The following is a 24,803-nucleotide window of genomic DNA, read 5'->3' as shown; positions in this document are numbered from 1 at the left end:
GTACCCATACCTCACACCATACACCAAAACTAACTCGAAATGGATCAAAGACCTAAATGTTAAACCTAAAACCATAAAATTCTTGGGAGAAAACTATGGAACCTAATCTTTTGTAAAAATGGGATAACAAACATAACAACAAATGCACAAATATAAGAAGACAAGCTAGATAAATGGGACATCATAAAAATGAAAAAACATATGCCCATCAAAAGGTTTTACTGAAAGAATAAATAGACAACATACATACTAGGAAAAAAAATCTTCAGAAACAACTTACGCCATAAGGGCCTAATCCCTAAAATCTGTAGAAGACTGCAACAACTCAACAGCAAAAAGATCCAACCACAAAATGGGCCAAGGATATGAATGGAACCTTCCCCCAAGAGGACATTCAAGCAGCCAAGAAGCATATGAAGAGATGTTCGTGATCATTAGCCATTAGAAAGATGCAAATCAAAACTACAATGAGATACCATCTTATCCCAGCTAAAATGGCACTGATTAAAAAAACAAACAAACAAATGTTGACGAAGATGTGGGGCAATTGGAACTCTTTTCAATTGCTGGTGGGACTGTAAAATGGTAAGACCACTATGAAAAACAGTATGATCCTTTCTCAAAAAACTAGAAATAGAACTACCCTATGTTCCAGCAATCCCACTCCATATACCCTAAAGACCTAAAAATAATGACCAAAGCAGACATATGCTCAACTATGTTCATTGCTGCTTTATTCACTAAAAACCAAAACCAAATCCGGAGCCGTTGAGTCAATTCCGACTCATAGCGACCCTACAGGACAGAGTAGAACTGCCCCATAGAGTTTCCAAGGAGCGCCTAGCAGATTCAAACTCCTGACCCTGTGGTTAGCAGCCATAGCACTTAACCACTACACCACCAGGGTTTCCGCTTTATTCACAGTAGTAAATAAATGGAAACAACTGAAATGCCCATCAACAGATGAATGGATTACTAAATCGTGTTACATACATGCAATGGAATACCATGCAATCATAAAGAACAATGAAGAATCCGTGAAACATAACATGGATGGACCTGGAGGGCATAACGCTAAGTGAAATAAGTTAAGCATATAAGGACAAATATTGTATGCTCCCTCTTTTATAAGAAGACAGCAATAGATATATATATAGAGAGAGACCAATGTTCATTAGTGGTTACCAGGGAGAGTAGGGGGATGGGGAAAGTATATTTTAGATCATAGAGACTTGCTATTTTTGGTGATGGGAAAAGTGACACCAAATGTGGATGTAGTGAGACAGCACAACCAAAGTAAAAGTGTTTGAGCACATATGGATGGGTATAGGCATATTACTATACAGGTAGGTATACATATTGGTATACATAGGTGAGAACAGACAGAAGTATCTTCAGGAATGTGTAAATACAAATATGTGGGTGCAGGCACATATATTCATTGAACACACAAATATAGATACTCCTCAGCTATAACTAAACACCTTCCAAGATTGGTTTTCTGGGTTTGAAAGTTAAGGAACATAGTCTAATGGAACAACTCAGTCAATTAGCATAACAGTTCACAAAAATCATGATCTGTATCCTATTGAAGTGAGTAGCTTCTGGGATCTTCATAGCTTGCAAGTGGCCACCTAAGATACAGCTACGGATCTCTACTCATCAGGGGCAAAATAGTAAGAAGATAACCAAAAAGCTCAGAGAAGAACAAGTCTACATGAGCCATGTCCTCATCTACCCTGAGACCAGAAGACCTAGATGGTGCCCAGCTACCACCACTAGCCAGGCACCATCTAGTTCTTCTGGGATTCTTCTAGTTCTGACTGGGGTCACAATAAATGGTCCCAGATAGAATGAGAGAAAAATGTAAAGGAGAACTCAAATTCTTTAAAAAAAAAAAAAAAGCCAGACAAATCGGAATAGAGAGAACAGAGGACTCCCTTGGACTATGGCCCTGAGACACTCCTTAAACCTAGAACTGAGCCTATTCCCTGAGATCATCTTTTAGCGAAATAGAGGGCACACAAAATAAAGGTTATTACTCGTAAGATCGGTGCACTACTTAAAAACCATCTGTATCAGATGAGAAGATAAGGGGACAGGGAAACTAGAATGCTGGAAATGAGACAAACAGAACACAATTAAAGAGAATGTTGACACATTGTGGTAAATGTAACTAATGTCACTGAACAATTAGTGTGGGAATTGTCAAATGGGAACCTAATTTGCTGTGTAAACTTTCAGAGAAAATGCAACAAAATATTATTTTAAAAAATAATAAATAAAAATATAGAATGGCTTCAATGATATTTAAGAAATACTGGCATTTATTAGAGGAGATCTGGTGGCACAGTGGTTAAAGCAGTTGGCTGCTGAGATGTCAGTGGTTCAAATCCACCAGTCAGTCCAGGGGAGAAAGATGTGGCAATCTGCACCTGTAAAGACTCACTGCCTTAGAAACCCTATGGGGCAGCTCTACTCTGTCCTATAGTGTCGCTATGAGTTGGAATCAACTCAACAGCAACCGGTTTTTTCGTTTGGTATTTTTTAGACTTGGAATCAGAAGACCTAAGTTTGAGCTACAGTTTTGTCATCTATGCTTCTCTAAACTTCTATTAATCACTAGTGATCTTAGACTATGATTCCTCGATTGTAAAATGGGGATTAAAACATTCATTTTGTTTACCTGATAGTATTGCTAGGAAGAGGAGCCCTGGTGGCACAGTGGCTAAACAGCTGCTAACCGAAAAGTGGTTGGTTGAAACCCACCAGCCGCTCTGTGTGAGAAGGATGTGGCAGTTGGCTTCCATAAAGATTTACAGCCTTGGAAACTCTCTGGGATAGTTCTACTCTGTCTACAGGGTTGCTATGAGTTGGAATCTACTTGACAGCAATGGATTTGGTTTCATTGCTGGGAAGATGAAATAATATAACAAAATCTTATGCAAGAATATACCACCACTACTAAACCAGGATTAATAAAAAAAAAAAAATTGAACTAAATAGCTAGAGGAATATGCCTTCATGTAAATATTTGAAGAATTTTAAGCTTTTTTTTTAGGTTAGTATTTATTGCAGATGGTTAAAGGATTTAATGTTATGTCATGTATGGAAATAATATGTGTTACTTGTAACGACATTGCCTCAAATTTCAGGCCCTAGATGCCTAGAGAATTCTCAAAGAGTCATAGTAGGGTGACTATTCTCACACTCTTAATTTAGTATGAGGAAGCATTTCTTGACATATATTGCAGTGGGTTTTGTTTTATGTTAGGGTGTAAGAGGTGGCAGTCCCTAAGTGGTACAAATAGTTAACGTGCTCAGTTGTTAACTGAAAGGAAGTTCAAGTCTACCCAGAGGCACCTTGGAAGAAAGAGGCCTGGTGATCTAATTAAAAAAATCAGCCATTGAAACCCCTATGGAGCACAGTTCTACTCACAGGGTCACCATGAGTCAGATCAACCTGATAGCAAGAAGACTGGGACACATATAATTTCAGCTACTGTGGGCCAATATAAAACATATATACTTATCTCATTATATGTACTGTACAGCTTCATATTGTTCAGTTGCTTTAGCCTTTTTCATCTTTATTTGAGCCTCACCTGAACTTTATGTTATCTACGACTATGTCTGAATTTCTGATCATTGAAGAATGATCTTCAGCAAAATTTTGCTTGAGTGTGATATTAATGATTTTGTTCGATAATTTCCACATTCGGTTGGATCACCTTTCTCGGGAGTAGGCATAAATATGGATCTCTTCCAGTCAGTTGGCCAGGAAGCTGTCTTTCATATTTCTTTGCATAGATGAGTGAGCTCTTTCAGCACTGCATGCATTTGTTGAAACATCTCAATTGATATTCCATCAATTCCTGGAGCCTTGTTTTTTGCCAGTGCCTTCAGTGCAGCTTGGACTTCTTCCTTCAGTACCATCAGTTACTGATCATATGCTACCTCTTGAAATGGTTGAACATTGACTAATTCTTTTTGGTATAATGACTCTGTGTATTCCTTCTATCTTCTTTTGATGCTTCCTGTGTCATTTAATATTTTCCCCAAAGAATCCTTCACTATTGCAACTCAAAGCTTGAATTTTTTCTTCAGTTCTTTCAGCTTGAGAAATGCTGAGCGTGTTCTTCCCTTTTGGTTTTCTATTCTCTTCTCTTTGCACATGTCATTATAATGCTTAGTCTTCTCAAGCTGCCCTTTGAAATCTTCTGTTCAGTTCTTTTACTTCATCATTTCTTCCTTTTGCTTTATCTGCTCGACGCTCAAGAGCAACTTTCAGAGTCTCCTCTGATATCCATCTTGGTCTTTTCTTTCTTTCTTTCTTGTCTTTTCAATGGCCTCTTGCTGTCTTCACATAAGACGTCCTTGATGTCATTCCACAACTCATCTGATCCTCGGTCATTAGTGTTCAAAGCATCAAATCTATTCTTGAGATGGTCTCTAAATTAAGGTGGAATATACTCAAGGTTGTATTTTGGCTCTCATGGACTTGCTCTGATTTTCTTCAGTTTCAGCTTGAACTTGCATATGAGCAATTGACGGTCTGTTCCACAGTTGGCCCCTGGCCTTGTTCTGACTGATGATATTGAGCTTGTCCATCGTCTCTTTCCACAGATGTAGTCAATTTGATTCCTGTGTATTCTATCTGGTGAGGTCCATGCGTATACTTACCGTTTATGTTGGTGAAAATAGGTATTTGCAATGAAGAAGTCGTTGGTTTTGCAAAATTCTATCATTCCATCTCCAGCATTGTTTCTATCACCAAGGCCATATTTTCCAACTACTGATCCTTCTTCTGTTTCCAACTTTCGTGTTCCAATCACTAGTAATTACCAATGCATCCTGATTGCATGTTTGATCAATTTCAGACTGCAGAAGCTGATAAAAATCTTCAATTTCTTCATCATTGGCCTTAGTAGTTGGTGTGTAAATTTGAACAAAAGAACTGCCAGAAATTCAGGCCAGATTCAGAAGAGGATGTGGAACCAGGGATATCATTGCTGATGTCAGATAGATCCTGGCTGAAAGCAGAGAATACCAGAGGATGTTTACATATGTTTTATTGACTATGCAAAGGCATTCGACTGTGTGGATCATAACAAACTATGGATAACATTGTGAAGAATGGGAATTCCAGAACATTTAATTGTGCTCATGAGGAACCTTTACACAGATCAAGAGGCAGTTATTCAGACAGAACAAGGGGATACTGATTGGCTTAAAGTCAGGAAAGGTGTGTGTCAGGGTTGTATTCTTTCACCATACCTATTCAATCTGTCTGCTGAGCAAATAAATCAAGAAGCTGGACTATATGAAGAAGAACGGGGCATCAGGATTGGAGGAAGGCTCATTAACAACCTGCGATATGCAGGTGACACAAAGTTGCTTGCTGAAAGTGAGAGGACTTGAAGCACTTATTGATGAAGATCAAAGACTACAGCCTTCAGTATGCATTACACCTCAACATAAAGAAAACACAAATCCTCACAACTGGTTCAATAAGCAACATCATGATAAACAGAGACAAGATTGAGGTTGTCACGGATTTCATTTTACTTGGATCCATAATCAACACCTATGGACGCAGCAGTCAAGAAATCAAAAGATGCATTGTGTTGGGCAAATCTGCTGCAAAGGACCTCTGTAAAGTGTTGAAAAACAAAGATGTCACCTTGAAGACTAAGGTGTGACTGACCCAAGCCATGGTATTTTCAATCAAATCATATGCATGTGAAAGCTGGACCATGAATAAGGAAGACCGAAGAAGAGTTGACGCCTTTGAATTGTGTTTCAGTGAAGAATATTGAATACACCATGGACTGCCAAAAGAATGAACAAATCTGGCTTGGAAGAAGTACAGCCAGAATGCTCCTTAAAAGCAAGAATGGCAAGACTGTGTCTTACATACTTTGGACATGTTGTCAGGAGAAATCAGTGCCTGGAGGACATCATGCTTGGTAAAGTACAGAGTCAGCGGAAAAGAGGAAGACCCTCAACAAGATGAATTGACACAGTGGCTGCAACAGTGGGCTTAAGTATAACAACGATTGTGAGGATGGCTCAGGACCAGGCGGTGTTTCATTCTGTTGTGCACAGGGTCGCTATGAGTCAGAACTGACTCGATAGCACCTAACAACAACAACAACAACACGGCTGTGTCTTGTAGTCTTTATGGCTGTTCTCAGGCCTTGTATCCCGGCTGTCTCCTCTTCCTCCAGTTTCTTCACTGTCTTTTAGGAGATGTGTTTGCTGTACCATTGAGAGAGTGGAAATAAAATATTCACCACTTATTAAAAGGTGAGAATGAAAGAAAATGGATTCAAAAGGTAACAACAGAGATAAACATTAAATGTGGTTTAAAAGAAGTGCTTGACTAAGTGTTAGGAGATTCAGTCAATAAATATTTTGTGATCATGTAAAATGAGACATCTTCTGGATCTGGAGATGGGGTTACAATGGATAGACATAGTCCCTGCTCCCCAAGAGCTTGCAGCCTGGTATAGTGCTTCTCAAACCTTCCTGTGCACCTATCATCCACAAGCCTTTTAAAATACAGATACTGGGTCCCATCCTCAGAATTCTGATTGAGTTATTCTGGGGTGGGCTTTGGATAGGTTATATATTTTTAAAACCTCTCTATACATAGTTCTCATATTCAGCCTGGTTTGAGAACCAGGATTCTTATTAGTTCCAGTTTCAGGTTTTTACGGGCTACCAAATCAAGCAGTCACAAACCCTGTTTTTGACTCAGCATCCCCAAACGTGGAACATAAATGATATCATCTGCCCTTCATTAAGTCATATAATAAGTAAACATGTATGGATTGCATATCCTGTGTTAGGCATTATGCTAGGGTCAAAGAGAAAGATGAGTCACAGGATACACTTTACAGGATTTTATGGCAAGAGACATTAAATAAAATTCCAGGTCTGAACAGCACACTTATTCAGGGGTTTTGACACCACCTTCCTTTACATAGCAGATAGGAACTTTGTGCTGACTGAGTGATTAAATTACTGCCTGCATCTGAGCAGCTGAAAGTTTCCGGCTAACAATCACATGGTCGTGGTGGTGAGCATTGTCTGTGTAATTTAGTCTCCAACACACTACACCGTCTGCAATCCTACTACATGTCCTCGTCTAGTGTGTTTACAATTCCACTCACAGAGATTATTATTTATTTTACAGTCTCTCTTCTCAAACCTCCTACACCATACCACACAACTTAATAGCTGTTGACCTGACTTATTATTTTACTGAGAAAAATAGAAACAATTAAAAAGGAACCACATTGTTTTCCCAGTATCAAATCTGTCAATTTACGTGCATACATACTCATGTGTTCTATCTTTCTTCCTGTAATGGTTGTCCTTGCTCATATCTAACAATTCTTCCTGCGTTCTCAGCCATGGATGAACTTCTGCTATTGTTTCTGCTCTCAACTGCACCATCGATTTATTCTTTCTGCCAGAGTGGGGTATCTTTCTCATCAATAAGCATGCCCTAATAGTACCTACATGAACAAAACAAAATTAAACAAGGATAGCCTCTCTGGAGCCTACGACCCCCTTCCAGCTATTGACCCCATTTCTCTCCTCTCTTCCGTAAAATATTTTAAAATGATCCGTATGGCTGCCTCCACTTCCTCACCTCCCTTTTTTCAACACAGCCCAATAAGGCTTTTATCCCCATCACTCTCTATAAATGTTTTGTCGAAGCCAAGGGATACAATGGTTGATTCTCTATTCTTATCTAACTCAGCCTCCTAGTATCTTTTGACACAGGTGGCCACTGTTCTTGAAGTGCTTTCTCTTTTCTTTGTGCCTCTGACACCACATTGTCCGGTTGTCCTCCTACATAACCAATTGCTTGTTTTCAATCTCCTTTGCTGATTTCTCCTTCTTGGGCTGTTGAGCCTCCCTGAAGTTAGTACTGTGCCCTTTTTTGGTCTCCAGCTGAACTCTGTCATTTCCTCTGGCCCTATGACTTTAAATATATCCATAAGTGGATAACCACCAAGTGTATACATCCACTTCTTTCTTATCCCCCCTGTCCTCTTGGCACAAACCTGCTCTTGCTCCTCCCTTAATCTTCCTTACTTCAATTAATAGAGCCACTATCCACCCTGTCTTTCAACTCCAAAACCTAAATGTCATCCTCTATTACCTTCTTTTCTTTATCCTACCGCATCAAATGCATCAGAAAGTACTGTCAGCAATATATCCAAAATACATTTCAGTCTAACCGTTCTTAACATCATCATGTGACCTCCGTTGTTCAAGCCACTCTCATTTCTGCTTGGAAAATGCCCCATTCTCTAATTGGATTTGTTCCTGTCACCTTTGACCTCCTGTAATTTATTCTCCAAAGAGTTGTCAGAGGGATTAAAAAAAAAGTAAATCAGATTATATTACTCACTTTGATGACTTCCATTACAATTTGAACTTAATTCATTCCCCTTTCAAACAAACCAACTGGAAAAATTCTTTTGAGGAAATTAGGAAAATTTGAAGTATGTGAGGCTATTAAGGGATTGTGGTTAATTTTGTTAGGCATGATAATGGTATTTTGGTTGTATATAAGATTGTCCTTGTTTTACTGATGTATTTAGGGGTGAAATGACATGATGTCAGGAATTTGCTTTAAAATTTCATAACATAGCATCCTACCTCACCCCTTGAAAAATAATAAAAGGAGGAGAAAAAGAAAGAAATGGATAAAGGTGTGTGACAAAATGATAATTGTTGCTTTTGGATACATGGCAGTTTACTATACTATCCCCTCTACTTTTATATATTCCTGAAAATTTTCCAAATACAAAGTTTAAAAAAAGGGTAACTTTCCAGTTCTTTGCCATGACCTTCAAAGTCCTATATGATTGCTTACTCACCTGTGCCCTAAACGCCTATTCCATCCTCCCTTTTGTTTGTTATAGTTTGGCGACACTCATCTTCTTGCTCTTCCTAAACACTTCAAGCCTTTACATCTTTTTTTCCCCCTGCCTGGTAAACTCTTTGCAGGGCTGGCATATTCAGGTCTTATTGACCAGCCCCCTCCCCACCTGACCCCCACTCCCACACGCTGTACTTTTTTTTAATTATATCATTTTGTCTACATGTTTATTATTGGTCTTCCTCTACTAGAATTGAAGCACTATGAGGCAGAGACTTTGGGTCTAAAACAGCATGGAGTGGGTAGTCAATAAATACATGTATATGAAATGAAGTATTATAATTTAAAGATGAGGAAACTAAGGCTGCAAAAAATTAAGTAATTATCTTAGTGTCACAGATATTAAGAGGCAGAACTGGAAAGTGAACCCAAGTTTATCTGACTTGGGAGCTCACTAAACCTCTGTTATATTACCTCCTGGTGGATTAACTAGGGACTGGAGGGCACAACATCCCATTCACAAAATTGAAAGAGTTGTCTTTGTAGGTGCATTGCTTTGGGAAGAAATTCCATGATTTAATTACATTCTGGAAAAAGTTCTTGAGCCCCCAAATTAAAAAAAAATTATTAACTCTTTGGCTGCTACCAGGGGCATCTTATTAGAGGCTCAACACAATATAGGAAATTTAAAGTGCTGGCTGATGAAAACGTTACGTTATCTAGTCCTAGAAATCAATGCTTGTGAACACTTAAGTAAAATTTTTGGATTTAATACTTTTTTACAGGCCATTGGGCGTCCATTTATGCCTCCGTACTGGTCTCTGGGATTTCACCTGAGTCGACAGGGCTATAATAACCTAGAAGTGCTGCGGAAAACAGTTGAGCGTTTGAAACAGTACGATATTCCTCATGTAAGTGTGCCCCGAACACTATGCTGTAAATTGAGAGGAACAAGGAAACTAGAATGTGTAACAATTATATTGTAACATGAAGTATACACAAACATATATATATATATGTATATACATATATGAGAACAGGCATGGTACTGGCTTCATTTTTGTTTATTATACTCTGAGTTTCCAGTTAAAAAATCATTTTTATTCACTTTTACTTACAGGATAATCTGCAACTCACACCAATATTTAAATTTCAAGTTAAATACAGTCACTTATTAGCAACTTTTGATTCTTTGGCAATATCTGTCTATTTTTCTAATGTCGGAATGTCATGTCTATGTTGCTCCTTTGTACAGGATGTTCAGCACGGTGATAGTGACTACTTGGATCACCATTTGGACTTCACATATGATAAAACTAACTTTGCTGGTCTGCCTGAGTACATTAAGGAGCTGAAAAAAGATGGAATTCATTATGTCATTATTTTGGTAAATTTCCTTTGAAGATCAAACAATATATTTTAATTTGCATTTTCTGAGCATTTCTAAAAATACATATTACAATTAATTTGTCAAAAAGTAGAATTTCCAGCAGTATCATATTTTGGAGGAACATGATTTTATTAGAGGATAATATATTATAAGCAAGTGTTATATTATTAGATGATATAGAAATGTCATAACAAGTGAAGGAGGAATTTGTTAAAGTCTTTAAAACCCAGTATTCTTTCTAAAAGAAAATTGATTTATAGATAGAAGGAAAAATATGTTTTTCTGTAGACGGCCCTGTCTGTCAATATTTGAGGACCTAGCCATAAAATCCTAAATGAAGAATAATATCGTTATTAAATAAATGCAGTGATTCTTAGACTGAAAGAAACTTTTCTGCATGTTGGGAGACAACATTATTATTCATTTGATACATTTATAATTAAAAGTGATCTCCAAGACTACTTCTAGGAACATACATGTCACTAAAAGTTAGTTTTCATAAGATGTTGTTTCCCTGCAGATAGGAGAGATTTTAAGTTTTATAAAATAATTGTATTGCTATTAATGTAATGAGAGAAAAATGTCACAATGTTATAATTCTTATTCTTTATATGACTAATTAATGATGCTTGAAGTTCATGGAGTAAGAGGTTTTCTGTTGATTTTTTTTTTTTAAACAAATGGCTTATTTTAAATCAAGAAACATATTTGTTACCCAACTGAGATAATTTAACAAGAATGTATGAAGAAAAGTATTTAAAAATAAACATATTGTAATGGTAGAATGTTTAGCAAGGGAAACAGGTTTGGCGGAAGGTCAATAAATATTTGTGGAAAAAAAAACAGATCATAGAATCACAGGCTTTTTTTCCTCTGGAGTCACTGATTTTAGGGACAGTGACTTTTAGAGTTTTCTTACTACACTCCATTTTATAGAAGAGAAACTTGGACTTCCTCAAAGTTAAATGTCTTATCTAGGCATTTTGTAGCATCATTGAGAGTAGAATTCAAATTTCTTGATTTCTCCCTCCGGGAGAATTTTACATCACTCCTACTTACATAAGAAACAAACAAACAGGAAAGATTGTATGCTAAAGTAGCATCACTATTAGATTTATGCACTTAGATAACTTTTCAAGTAAATTAGAGCTTTTAATCAGAAGCAACTGATTGCATTGTTAAATTAAATCAACATCACTTGGGACCGTATTTTGCAGCACTAAAAATTAATAGAAATAGTCCTTATATTCATAACCATACTTAAAGGTGAGACCATCTTAATGTATGCAATATAAAACATATTGTTTATATGAATAGTAGAGGTTCTTAAATATTTTTGGAAAGTTTACATTTACATATCAGCTATCATATTTTATTATAATGTTCACTGATATTTGCAGCATCCCTTTTTGACAAAAGATGAACCAGAAGGTACTTACAAGCCCTATGACCTTGGACAGGAAATGGGAATATGGATCAACAACTCTGATGGAGCCACACCAGCGATTGGCAGGGTAAGTACCTTAAGGAAGAATAGATGTCAACCTCCTTCTTATTCAGTATTTGATAATGAGTACAATTGACATGGCATCAGTGAACAGATACCACTTGAGTTCAGTTCAAGACAATTATATGCAGCTTCTCCAACTGTGTTGGCTGCTTACAATTGGAGCATTGGCCTATATAATATTACTGTTAAGAGCCCTGGTGGCACATTGGTTAAGTGCTTGGCTACTTACCAAAAAGTCAAGCAGTTCAAACCTACCCAGTGGCCCCCTGGGAGAAAAACCTGGCAATCTACTCCCGTAAAGGTTTAAAAAAACAAAACAAAACAAAACAAACCCATTGCCATCAAGTTGATTCCAACTCATAGTGATCCTATAGAACAGAGTAGAACTGCCCTATAGGGTTTCCAAGGAGCACCTGGTGAATTCAAACTGCCAACTTTTTGGTTAGCAACCATAGCTCTTAACCACTATACCACCAGGGTTTCCCCTGTAAAGATTGCAGCCTAGAAAACCCTATGGGGCAGCACTACTCTGTCTTATGGGGTGGCTATGAGTTGGAATCAACTCTACACAACAACCATACTGTTGTTAAAAAAATTGTTTGAGTCCCATACAGTGGGTGAGAAATTAAAAGAATATGTTAATATACAGTGTAACATATTTTTAAAAGACCTGCTTTTAATAATTATGCCAAGATAGTACAGATTGAGATGATATCAGAAAATTAAGTGTATGTAGAATGAGGATCTTCATTTGCTGATGAGGCATGACTCAAAATGAGAAGAAACAGCTACAAAAATCCATTAATAATTGAAATGTGGAATGTACGAAGAATGAATCTAGGAAAATTGGAAGTTGTCAAAAATGAAATGGAACACATACAGATCTATATCCTAGGCATTAGTGAGCTAAAATGGAGTAAAAATATTGGCCATTTTGAATTGGGCAATCATATGGTCTACTATGCCAGGAATGACAAACTGAAGACCAAAGGTGTCACATTCATCATCAAAAAGAACACTTCAAAATCTATGCTAAAGTACATTGCTGTCAGTGATAGGATAATATTGATATGCCTACAAGAAAGACTAGTTAATACGACTGTTATTCAAATTTACGCACCAACTGCTAATGCCAAAGGTGAAGAAATTGAAGACTTCTATCAACTTCTGGGATCTGAAATTGATCAAACATGCAATCAAAATATATTGATAATTATTGGTGACTGGAATGCAAAAGTTTGAAACAAAAAAGAAGGATCGGTAGTTGGAAAACATGGCCTTAGTGATAGAAACAACTCCGGAGATTTTGTGATAGAATTTTGCAAGACCGATGACTTATTCATTGCAAATACCTTTTTTCAACAATGTAAATGGTGACTATACACATGGACCTCACTGGGTGGAATACACAGGAATCAAATCGACTACACTTGTAGAGCGAGACAATGGAAAACCTTAGTATCATCAGTCAGGACAAGGCCAAGAGCCAAATGAGGAACAAACCACCAATTGTCCATATGCCAGTCAAGTGCAAGACAAAAAAATTAAATCAAGTCCACAAGTCCAAAATAGGACTTTGAATATATCCCACCTGAATTTAGAAGCCATCTTAAGAAAAAAATTGATGCATCGAACACTAATGTCTGAAGACCAGACACATTGTGGGATTACATTGAGGACATCATACATGAAGAAAGCAAAAAGCCATTAAACAGAGAGGAAAGAAAGAAAGAAAAGACCAAAATGGATGTCAGAAGAGATTCTGAAACTTGTTCTTGAATGCTGAGTAGTTAATGATGAAGTAAAAAAGTTGAACAAAAGATTTCAAAAAGCAGCTCAAGAAGGCAAAGTAAAGTATTATAATGATATGTGCAAAGACCTGGAGTTAGAAGACCAAAAAGGAAAAACATGGTTGGCATTTCTCAAGCCGAAGGAACTGAAGAAAAAATTCAAGCATTGAGTGTCAATATTGAAGGATTCTATGGGGAAAAATATTGAACGATGCAAGAAGCATCAAAAGAAGATGGAAGGAATACACAGAGTCACTGTACCAAAAGAATTGGTCGACAGTCAACCATTTCACGAGGTAACATATGATCAAGAATCGATGGTACTGAAGTAAGAAGTCCAAGCTGCACTGAAGACATTGGCAAAAAACAAGCCTCCAAGAATTGACAGAATACCAATTGAGATGTTTCAACAAACAGATGCAGTACGGCAACTGCTCACTTATCTATGCCAAGAAATTTGGAAGACAGCTACCTGGCCAACCAACTGGAATAGATGCGTATTTATGCCCATTCCAAAGAAAGATGATCCAACAGAATGTGGAAATTATTGAACAATATCATTAATATCACATGCAAATAAAATTTTGCTGAATATCATTCCAAAGCAGTTGTAGAAGTAAATTGACAGGGAACTGCCAGAAATTCAAACTGGATTCAGAAGAGGACGTGGAACCAGGGATATCATTGCTGATGTCGGATGGATCCTGGCTGAAAGCAGAGACTACCAGAAAGATGTTTACCTGTGTATTATTGACTATGCTAAGGCATTTGACTGTGTGGATCATAACAAATTATGGATAATATTGTGAAAAAAAAAGAATAGGAATAATAGAACACTTAATTGTGCTCATGAGGAACCTGTACATAGACCAAGAGGCAGTCATTTGAACAGAACAAGGGGATACTGATTGGTTTAAAGCCAAGAAAGGTGTGTGTCAGGGTTGTTATCCTTTTACCATATTTAATCAATCTGTATGCTGAGGAAATAATCTGAGAAGCTGAACTATATGAAGAACAGAGCATCAGAATTGGAGGAAGACTCATTTACAACCTGAGCTATGCAGATGACACAGTCTTGCTTGCTGAAAGTGAAGAGGACTTGAAGCACTTATTGATGAAGATCAAAGACTACAGCATTCAGTATGGATTACACCTCAACATAAAGAAAACAAAAATCTTCACAACTGAACCAATAAAGAACATCATGATAAACAGAGACAAGATTGAGGTTGTCAAGGATTTCATTTTACTTGGATCCACAATCTACACCCTTGGAAGCAGCAGTCAAGAAATCAAAAGAATCATTGTATTAGGCAAATCGGCTACAAAAGAACTCTTTAAAGTGTTAAAAAAAAAAAAAAAAAAGATGTTTCTTTAAGGACTAAGGTGCTATCTCAGGTTGTAAATGAGCCTTCCTCCAATCCTGAATGCTCCTCAAAGTATGGGTGGGGAGATTTTGTCTCAGGTACTTTGGACATGTTATCAGGAGGAACCAGTCCCTGGAGAAGGACATCAGGCTTGGTAAAGTAGAAAGAGGGTCAATGAAAAAGAGGAAGACCCTCCACATGATGGATTGACACAGTGGCTGCAACAATGGACTCAAGCATAACAATTATGCAGATGGCGCAGGACTGAGCAGTGTTTCCTTCTGTTGTACATGGGATCACTACGAGTCCAAACCGACTCCAGGGCACCTAATAACAACAACAAATCATATTTTTAGGTAAATGGGTATATATACTATACGCCTACTCCTCACTTATTGAACTATTTTGTAATCTGACGTTTTGCATTTACGATAGTAGTAAAAAATCTACCTATTTAGCTCATTAATACTCCCTGTGACCCACTTACCTTCCCTGTGAGCAGGTCTCTAGGGCGTGCAGAGGGAGGAGCGGCACCGCCCCTGGGGTATTGACCCCCAGTCCGGAACCCGCTGGGCGCCCAAGGCTCAGGCTCCTCCAGGCTGGTGCCTCTCCTTCCTATTCTGGGCCTCTCCCAGTGCCCTCCACCCTTTGCCCAGTGCTCACTTTGCACGCAGGCACCAGCCAGTTGTCGCAGGGCGGGGGTGGCGGGAGGTGCTGGCCTCTGGCCCTCACCGCACCACCCAGCCTGCGCTGCCAGACCAGCAGCCCAGAGCACTGATTCGTATTCCAACCAGCTCGTGACTGTCACAGGTACAGAGGAGCCAAAGCCGCCAAACTGGGAAGGTTGGGGCCAGGGAGGACGAGATGTCGGGGCAGGAAATCACAGGTATTTCACACAACACCGATTTTTGTACAACTACCTGGTCTTTTGGAAACCCTGGTGGCGTAGTGGTTAAGAGCTATGGCTGCTAACCAAAAGGTCAGCAGTTCGAATCCACCAGGCACTCCTTGGAAACCGTATGGGGCAGTTCTACTCTGCCTATAGGGTCGCTGTGAGTCGGAATCGACTCGATGGCAATGGGTGTTCAGTGGGGACCTGGTCTTTGGAACCTAACCGTGTCCATAAGTGAGGAGTGGGTGTATATGGTTTAAACCTTTTTTAAACTATAGCAAAATTTTGTAGATATCTTTCCTTGTTAATACATATGAAATTATCTCTTCTTTAATAGTGTTGCAGTATTCTACTGTCCGCATCTGGGAAAATTAACTCAAAGTATCCATAATGGTGGATATTTTCTTGTTTCTAGTGTCTTAATATTATAAACAATGCTGCAGTAAACACATTAGTACCTAGGTGTTGTATGTATTTTGCCTTGATATTTCCATATAGTAAATTTACTAAAATGGAATTGTTACATCTAAAACTCCCATCACAGAAATGGAGCCAACGTGGCGCTACAAAACTCCCATCACAAATTTCTATATGTATTTTCCAATTGTATCAATTTACAAACTTAGCAACAGGCATAACCAAAACCAGTTGCCATCAAGTCTATTCCGACTCAAGGCGATCCCATATGTGTCAGAGTACAACTGTGCTCCATAACGTTTTCAATGGCTCATTTTTCAGAAGCTCCTCTGGGTGAACTTGAAGCATCAACCTTTTGGTTAGCAGCCAAGTGTGTTAACCACCCAGGGACTACAACAGGCATAACAGTACCTGCTTATCTATATACACCACAGTAGGGCAATCACAGGGCTAGCGAAAAGCTAATAATGTTTTCTTTTACTTCAGTTCTTTCATTATTTGTGAGGCTAATCATCTTCTTTATAACTTTTCTTTTTCTTTGCGAAAAATCAGTAAATATTCTTTGCCATTTTCCTGTTGAAGATTTTGCCTTTTTCTTACCGATTCATAAGATATTTATTGTTTTTTGTATATGATTCCAAACATTTCCTAGACTGTCTTTTAACTCTTTGCCGAGTAGTTTATTTTGTAGCCATATCTGTCCTTTTTTTTTTTTTTTCTTTTTAGTTTCTGCTTTTGGTGTCATATTTTATATCTTTCAAAAGGCCTTTCTTAACTCAAATTTGTATAAACAGACTCCTACATATCCTTAGAGAATGTTTCCATTTTTTAAAATATTTAAATCACATTTAAACCTTTCAGTTTGGCTTATTTTAGGGTATGATATATAATAAGAATATAACTTAATTTTTCCAAATGGATAGATAATGGATCAAACATCACCTGTTGAATAATTCAGCATTTTCCCATTGCTTTGGAATACCATCTTTATCATTCACTAAATTCCTACATAGATGTGTGTCTGTTTCTGATCTCTCAGTTGGGTTGCATTTCTCTGTTTATCAATTCCTGTATCCAGTATTAACCTTAGAGCATGTTTATTTAGGTTTTTTATTCTTCTAAAATTCTTAACCATTGCCTCTCATTTATATGTCCACATAAAATACAGAATCAAGTTACAAATCATCACAATAGAATTTGAGTTGGAGTTGATTTAAATTTATAGAACAGTTTAGAGAGACTTTTCCCGTTCAGAAACATTTTATATTTCTTAATTCATGCATTTTTGTGTATACTTCATGAACATTCTATAGTTTTCATTATATTATTCTTATAGCTTTTGTTGAGACTATAGGTATATTATTGTTCTGTTTCTATTGTAAATACAGTTTTTACAATTTTTTAAACCCTATATCTGAATGATATGAATTCATGTGTGGAAATGAATGGCTAAAATTATAATAGCATAATAAGAAAATACGATTTCATGCACAGTTTTGTTATTGGCACAGCACTGGATGGGGGTATGGAATTCTCTTTCCCTTCTACCACTCACTTGTTTTTTCCTTGTACTATGTGCTTGGTTAAGTTATTTAACTTTGCAGGGTCTCAATTTTTACTTGTATGACTCAAAATGGAAAATAAGGCCCAACTATAGAGGTTTGTATACTATATTATGTTATTTGCATTATTTTGATTGACTTCTTTATCCATCATAGGCCTGGTCCCCAGGAGAATCAGTGTTTCCAGACTATACCAACCCCCTAACGACAGAATGGTGGGTCCAGATGTGCATGGAATTTAAGAACATCATTGATTATGATGGGATCTGGATTGTAAGCCTAAATTTGTTGTTTTAAAATTTTTTTTTTCCTAGTGAAAAAGAGAAATGATCATTCATTTGTGCCTTTTTCAGTTTTATAGCAAGATATAGAAAATGAAATTTCTTCTTCCCTGTCTTCTTTACATTCTCTACAAATGCACCACTGGTTAAGTGTTCCGCTGCTAACCAGAAGATCAGCAGTTTAAATCCACCAGCTGCTCCTTGGAAACCCTATGAAGCAGTTCTACTCTGTCCTGTAGGTTGTCTATGAGTCAGAATCTACTCAACAGCAGTGGGTTTAAAGTACCACGAGGGGGGAGAACTATTTTCTCCAAGACTGGCAGCATCTGTGTCTGCCAGCTGGACCATTGCTTCATCTTACTCCAAATGTGTCTTTTTTAGGCTGGCATCATTGTTTATGCCTACCCTGTGCAGGACACCGGGGAGGCAACAGTTGGAGAGGGAGGTAGATAAACAAGCTATTGTATGGCCATGATAAGGCAAACACTGGAAGCAATGGGAACACAAGTCTAGAACATTGAATTCAGGTAAACTGAACACCAATAGAGAAATGATCAATTAGCTAAGTGAAGTGGAGTGTGGGTAGAAATGTTTTGGGTAGTGAGACTAGCATATGCAAGAGTGCAGGGGCAAGAGACCCAAGAGAGGTGCTAACCCAGTTCTGTTTAGACAATAGACAGTTATGTGCCTAAGAGGCCCCACTCTGCCAGAGAAACACTTGCAAACAGAATCATGTGGGCTGAAGATTGCGAGAAGATCAGAGAACTCCTGCTACTCAACAGAGGGGCGTATTTTTCCACCTGCAGCATAGTTTGCTATTTCTATACCTTTGCATGCCTTCCTTCCCATCTCTCCTCATTTCTACATGTTCAAATTCTAATGAGCCCATCAACTTGCAGCCTCCATACCAACTTCTCCATGAAGCCTTCACTGGTACTCTTAATAGAAATAGTCCTTCTTTGCTCTTATTTCAAAAACAAACATTTACTGAGGGCCTACTCTGTGTCAGGAGGCATTGGGGCTATACTTAGAAAAATTATTTCCTTTATAGAGCTGATATTTAGTGGGAGATATAAACAACAAACAATATAAATAAGTAAAACATAGAGTATGTTGGATAATAATTACTGCCAAGGAGAAAAATTAATCTGGGAAGCTAGATAGTAAATAGAAAATTTAAGCAGGCTTGGATTGAAATAGAGTGCTCAGTGGAGATGATAATTGATAAAAAAGATGAGAGGCTGAGCCATGGGCATATGTAGTAGAAAAGCATTCAGACAGGGCAAACGGTAAGTACAAAATTCTCAGAGCAGAAACAAGCCTGATATTTTCCAGGACAGCAAGGGGGCTAGTGTGCTAGAGCCGAGTGATGGGGTGGGGGCACAAGAGTATAAGAAAAAGTCAAAGGGACATTGAGGCAATGTCACAAAAAGCATCACAAGTCAATGGTAAGGTCTCTGACTTTTACTCAGTGAGATGAAGACGCACTGGAGGGTTTTAAGCAGAGGTTTTAAAAGGATCACTCTGGTTGCTGTATTGAGAATAGACTACTGGAAGGCCAAAAGCAGTGTAAAAGGAGGGGTGAATCCAGGTATTATGGAGCATTATACAATTTGAGTAGCTAAGAAAAATATAAAAAATTACAAATAGAAAATCAGGTATAAAATATGAAAGTCATGCAAAAGGGGTTGGCAAAACTTCAGTTTCTTTAGCTTACAGGTAAATCCATTTCTGGGCCTCTGTGGAAGAAGGAGACCAGATAGTAGGAAGCTATTGCCACAGTCCAGGCAAGAGACAATGGTGGTGTAGCAATGGAGTGAATGAGACCTGATCAGATTCTGCATTTAGTTTGAAGGTAGAGTTGACAGGATTGGTTGATGAATCAGAGGTGAGCTACAAGACAAATAAATTAAGAATGATTTGTGTCCACAACCATTGAAAAAAAGGAACTGACACTTACTGAAATGGATGATATCTAGTCTAAATGTGACATTTACATACTTGTGAAACTTGCTGATTTGCCATTATATGCTCTTTGAGACTAGGGACACTATCTTGTTTATTGCTAAGCTCCTAGTTTACCATTTCACACGTTTCAATATTCAAAAAACGCTTGTTGAATGAGTGAATGACCTTTTTTTGTACCCTTTTCCCACAATGGGAAGTAAGAAAATTATGTCCATTATTACTTATTGAGTTCCTATTTTTTATGTAAGGATATGAATGAACCATCCAATTTTGCAACCGGACAGCAGCCAGGATGTGCAAAGAACAACCTAAACAACCCACCTTATGTGCCTGGTAAGTAAACGGAAATAGCCAAATGATTTTGAAACATTTTTACATCCCACGGAGGAAAAGTCTCTTTAATGCCATCCATTTAGGAAAATATATGTTTCCTTTCAGAGCTCTCGCCATTCTAGGAATAATCCAGAAAATTTAGAACATGTATTTGTACCTATAGCACTCCTTTGGTGGTGAGACCTTGAGATGTTTGGGAATTAGGTCTTCACCTGTCCTGGGAGGAACCAGAGATTCCCTTCATTGGCTGTCCTTAAAAGGCGGCAGGGAGGTAGATTTGTTGGTGTGGTGTTGCAGTTGACTCTTAGGTGGCTATAAAGTCTACTCAACTTATAATTTCCACAATATTTTTCTATTTCTGTAACTAATTCCTTAGTCATCTAGTGCTGCCATAACAGAAATACCACAAGTGGATGGCTTTAACAAAGAGAAATTTATTTTCTCACAGCCTAGTAGGTTACAAGTCTGAATTCAGGGCGTCGGCTCCAGGGGAAGGCTTTCTTTCTCTGTTGGCTCTGGAGGAAGGTCCTTGACTTAATCTTCCCCTGGTTGAGGAGCTTCTCAAGCTCAGGGACCCCTTGTCCAAAGGACGCACTCTGCTTCTGGTGCTGCTTTCTTGGTGGTATGAGGTGCCCAACTCTCTGCTGGCTTCCCTTTCCTTTTATCTCTTGAGAGATAAAAGGTGGTGCAGGCCACACCCCAGGGAAACTCCCTTTACCTTGGATCAAGGAGGTGACCTGAGTGAGGGCGGTGTTACAATCCCACCCTTATCCTCTCAACATCAAAATACAATCACAAAACGGAGGACAACCACACAATACTGGGAATCATGGCCTAACCAAGCTGATATACACATTTTTGGGAGGATATAATTCAATCCATGACACTAATCATGTGCAATAAAAAATACAGCAAGATGGATAAGTTGTGAAGATTTAATTGAGAAGTGGAATTTTGCAGTCAGACTAAGAGAGGCTTATCCTTGACTGTAGACTTCTAGTTTGAATGATAATAGCTCTTAATTTATATTTCCTTTGCAATTATAGTCATTTGCATGTGTACCCATTCAGTTTCCACTGAAACCATAACAAAAGGGAAAAGCAAAACAGAAATAAAAACCTCAATCCCAAAACCTGTTAAACCACAAAGTCCTACTATGTGTTCTTGAGTCCTAGAAATACTACCCTCTCTCCACTAGTTACTAGTTACACAAAAGAAATGATGTGCAAAAGTTACTCCCTTCTTTCATCATTTTGTGAAATATCTAAATGAAAATACTAAGCAGGCAGTAAAATATGTAAGTCTGGAAAGAAGAGATCTGAGTTTGAGATTAAAAGCTGGGAATTATATGCATAAAAATAGTATTTAAATCCACAGGCATGGATGATTCAATGTAGTGAGAATGACAGAGTATAAAGCATAAAATTGACAAATGGGCTCTTTGAACCTGAACCCTGAGTAGATCTGCACACAAACATTGAGGCTGCGGATAAAAAAAAAAGTTAAGCTAAGAAGATTCCACTGGAAGCAATTGGATAGGGAGGGGGAGAGGCAGGAGTGAGTGATGTCTTCAGTCCCAACTGATACTGCTTTAAGAAGGATGGTGTGGCCAATTCTATCCGATGCTACCAAAAAGTCAAATAAGATGAGTGCAGAATGTGTCCACTGAGTTCAACAATATGAAGACTGGCAATATTAACAAAAGTAGTTTCAATGGAGTAGTGGGGATGGACATCGAATTAAAGTCGGTTAAGGAGTGAAATGGGGATGAGAAAGTATCGATAAAGGTGTAAACAAATCTTTGGCAGGGTCTGAAGAGGAGTGGGGAATGGAGCCATAGCTGAGAATATGAATAAAGAAAGATGCTGTTATATTGTCTTTTTTTTCTAAGAAATGAGAGATACTAGAACATGTTTGTTTGTTTTTAGGAAGGAGCTGTTAGTGCTGAAGGGATGAATAATGCAAAAGAAGGAGGAGTTAATCCAAGAACTGAAATTAATGAGAAGAGAGGATCGGATAGTATCAGTTGTGAAGGGATCAAGCTTTAAAAGACTAGTAATAGTTCCTTATTACAGGATAAAGAAGAAACTGAATACAGGTGTACACAGATTTATGGATTAGGTGGTAGGAAGCTGAAGCTACTCCCATTAGAAAAGCTTCTATTTCAAAGATTTGTTCACCAGTGGAAACGACACAGGAAATGGGATGGATTTGAGGAGTAGGAACTTTAGAGAGGTAGGAGAAGATGCACTGTAGTCATATCACTGAGTGGGAAAGTGGATTTATTAAAGAAGCACAATGGAATTCTCAGGCAAGTGTTGAGAGTTCATTTGTAGTGTGTATTGTTGTTGTCATTGTTAGGTGCTGTCAAGTCGATTCCGAGTATAGTGACTGCACGGATTGAATTGTGTCCCCCCAAAATATCTGTCAACTTGGCTAGGTCATGATTCCCAGTATTGTACGATTGTCTACCATTTTGTCATCTGATGTGATTTCCCTGCGTGTTGTGAATCCTATCACTATGATGTTAATGAGATGGATTAGCAGCGGTTATACTGATGAGAGCTACATTAGATAGTGTACTAAGCCAATCTCTTTTGAGATATAAAAGAGAGAAGTAAGCAGAGAGACAGGGGACCTCATAGCACCAAGAAAGCAGTGCCAGGAGCAGAGCATATCCTTTGGACCCAGGGTTCCTGTATGGAGAAGCTCCTAGTCCAGGTGAAGATTGATGATAAAGACCTTATTCCCTCAGAGCTGACAGAGAGTAATCCTTTCCCTGGACGTGACACCCTGAATTTGGACTACTAGCCTACTAGACTGTGAGAAAATAAATTTCTCTTTCTTAAAGTCATCCGGTTGTAATATTTCTGTTATAGCAGCACTAGATGACTAAGACAGTGACCCTATGTACAATAGAATGAAACACTGCCTGGTCCTGGCCTATCCTCACACTTGTTGCTATGCTTGAGCCCATTGTTGCAGCCACTGTGTCAATCCATTTCCTAGAGGATCTTCCTCTTTTTCGCTGACTCTCTGCTTTACCAAGCATGATGTTCTTCTCCAGGAACTGATCCCTCCTGAAAACGTGTCCAAAGTGTGTGAGATGTAGTCTTGCCATGCGTGTTTTTAAGCAGCATTCTGGTTGTACTTCTCCCAAGACAGATTTGTTCATTCTTTTGGCAGTCTGTGGTATATTCGATATTCTTCTCCAACACCACAATTCAAAGGCATTAGTTCTTCCAGCTTCCTTGCTCATCATCCAGCTTTCGCATGCATATGAGGCAATTGGAAACACTTTACTTAGGTCAGGCACACTTTGGTCTTCAAGGTGCTGTCTTTGCTTTTTAACACTTTAAAGAGGTCTTTTGCAGCCAATTTGCCCAATGCAAAGTGTCTTGATTTCTTGACTGCTGCTTCCGTGGGTATTGATTGTGAATCCAAGTAAAATTAAATCCTTGACAACTTCAATCTTTTCTCCATTTATCGTGATGTTGCTTATTGGTCCAGTTGTGAGGATTTTAGTGTTCTTTATGTTGAGGTGTAATCCATACTGAAAACTGTGGTCTTTGATTTTCATCAGTAAGTGCTTCAAGTCCCCTTCACTTTTACCAAACAAGGTTGTGTCATCTGCATAATGCAGGTTGTTAATGAGTCTCCTTCCAATCTTGATACCCCATTCTTCTTCATATAGTCCAGCTTCTTGGATTATTTGCTTAGCTACAGATTGAATAAGTATGGTAAAAGGATACAACCCTGACACACACCTTTCCTGACTTTAAACTATGGAGTATCTTGTTGTTCTGTTCGAATGACTGCCTCTTGATCTATGTACAGGTTCCGCATGAGCACAGTTAAGTGTTCTGGAATTCCCATTCTTTGCAATGTTATGCATAATTTGTTATGATCCATACAGTCGATTGCCTTTGCATGCTAGATAAAACACAGATAAACATCTTTCTGGTATTTTCTGCTTTCAGCCAGGATTCATCTGACATCAGCAGTGATATCCCTAGTTCCATGTCCTCTTCTGAATCTGGCTTGAATTTCTGGCAGTTCCTTGTCGATGTATTGCTGCAGCCACTTTTGAATGACCTTGAGCAAAATTTTACTTGCGTGTGATAGTAGTGATATTGTTCAATAAATTTCCACATTTGGTGGGATCACCTCTCTTGTGAATAGGCATAATGGATCTCTTCCAGTTGTTTGGCCCTGTAGCTATCTTCAGAGTTTCTTGGCATAGATGAGTGAGTACTTCCAGCATTGCATCCGTTTGTTGAAACATCTCAATCGTATTCCATCACTTCCCGGAGCCTTGTTTTTCACCAGTGCCTTCAGTGCACCTTGGACTTCTTCCTTCAGGACCTCCTGAACTGGTTAAACGTCGA

General features: G+C 38.3%; 1 protein-coding gene across 1 annotated transcript in view; it reads left to right on the top strand.

Annotated features, from left to right (window-relative positions):
* Positions 1-24,803, top strand: part of LOC126074698 (lysosomal alpha-glucosidase-like) — a 106,775-nt gene that overhangs the window by 51,584 nt on the left and 30,388 nt on the right. Inside the window, exons 2-6 of the mRNA XM_049881514.1 lie at positions 9,691-9,816; positions 10,161-10,292; positions 11,696-11,809; positions 17,990-18,106; positions 20,331-20,415. Coding sequence (XP_049737471.1) covers positions 9,691-9,816; positions 10,161-10,292; positions 11,696-11,809; positions 17,990-18,106; positions 20,331-20,415 — 574 coding nt within the window. The remainder of the gene's footprint in view (positions 1-9,690; positions 9,817-10,160; positions 10,293-11,695; positions 11,810-17,989; positions 18,107-20,330; positions 20,416-24,803) is intronic.

Source organism: Elephas maximus, chromosome 4 (assembly GCF_024166365.1).
Source record: "Elephas maximus indicus isolate mEleMax1 chromosome 4, mEleMax1 primary haplotype, whole genome shotgun sequence".
NCBI lineage: Eukaryota > Metazoa > Chordata > Mammalia > Proboscidea > Elephantidae > Elephas > Elephas maximus.
Note: the sequence above shows the minus strand (reverse complement) of the source record. Positions and strands in the feature narration are given on the sequence as shown.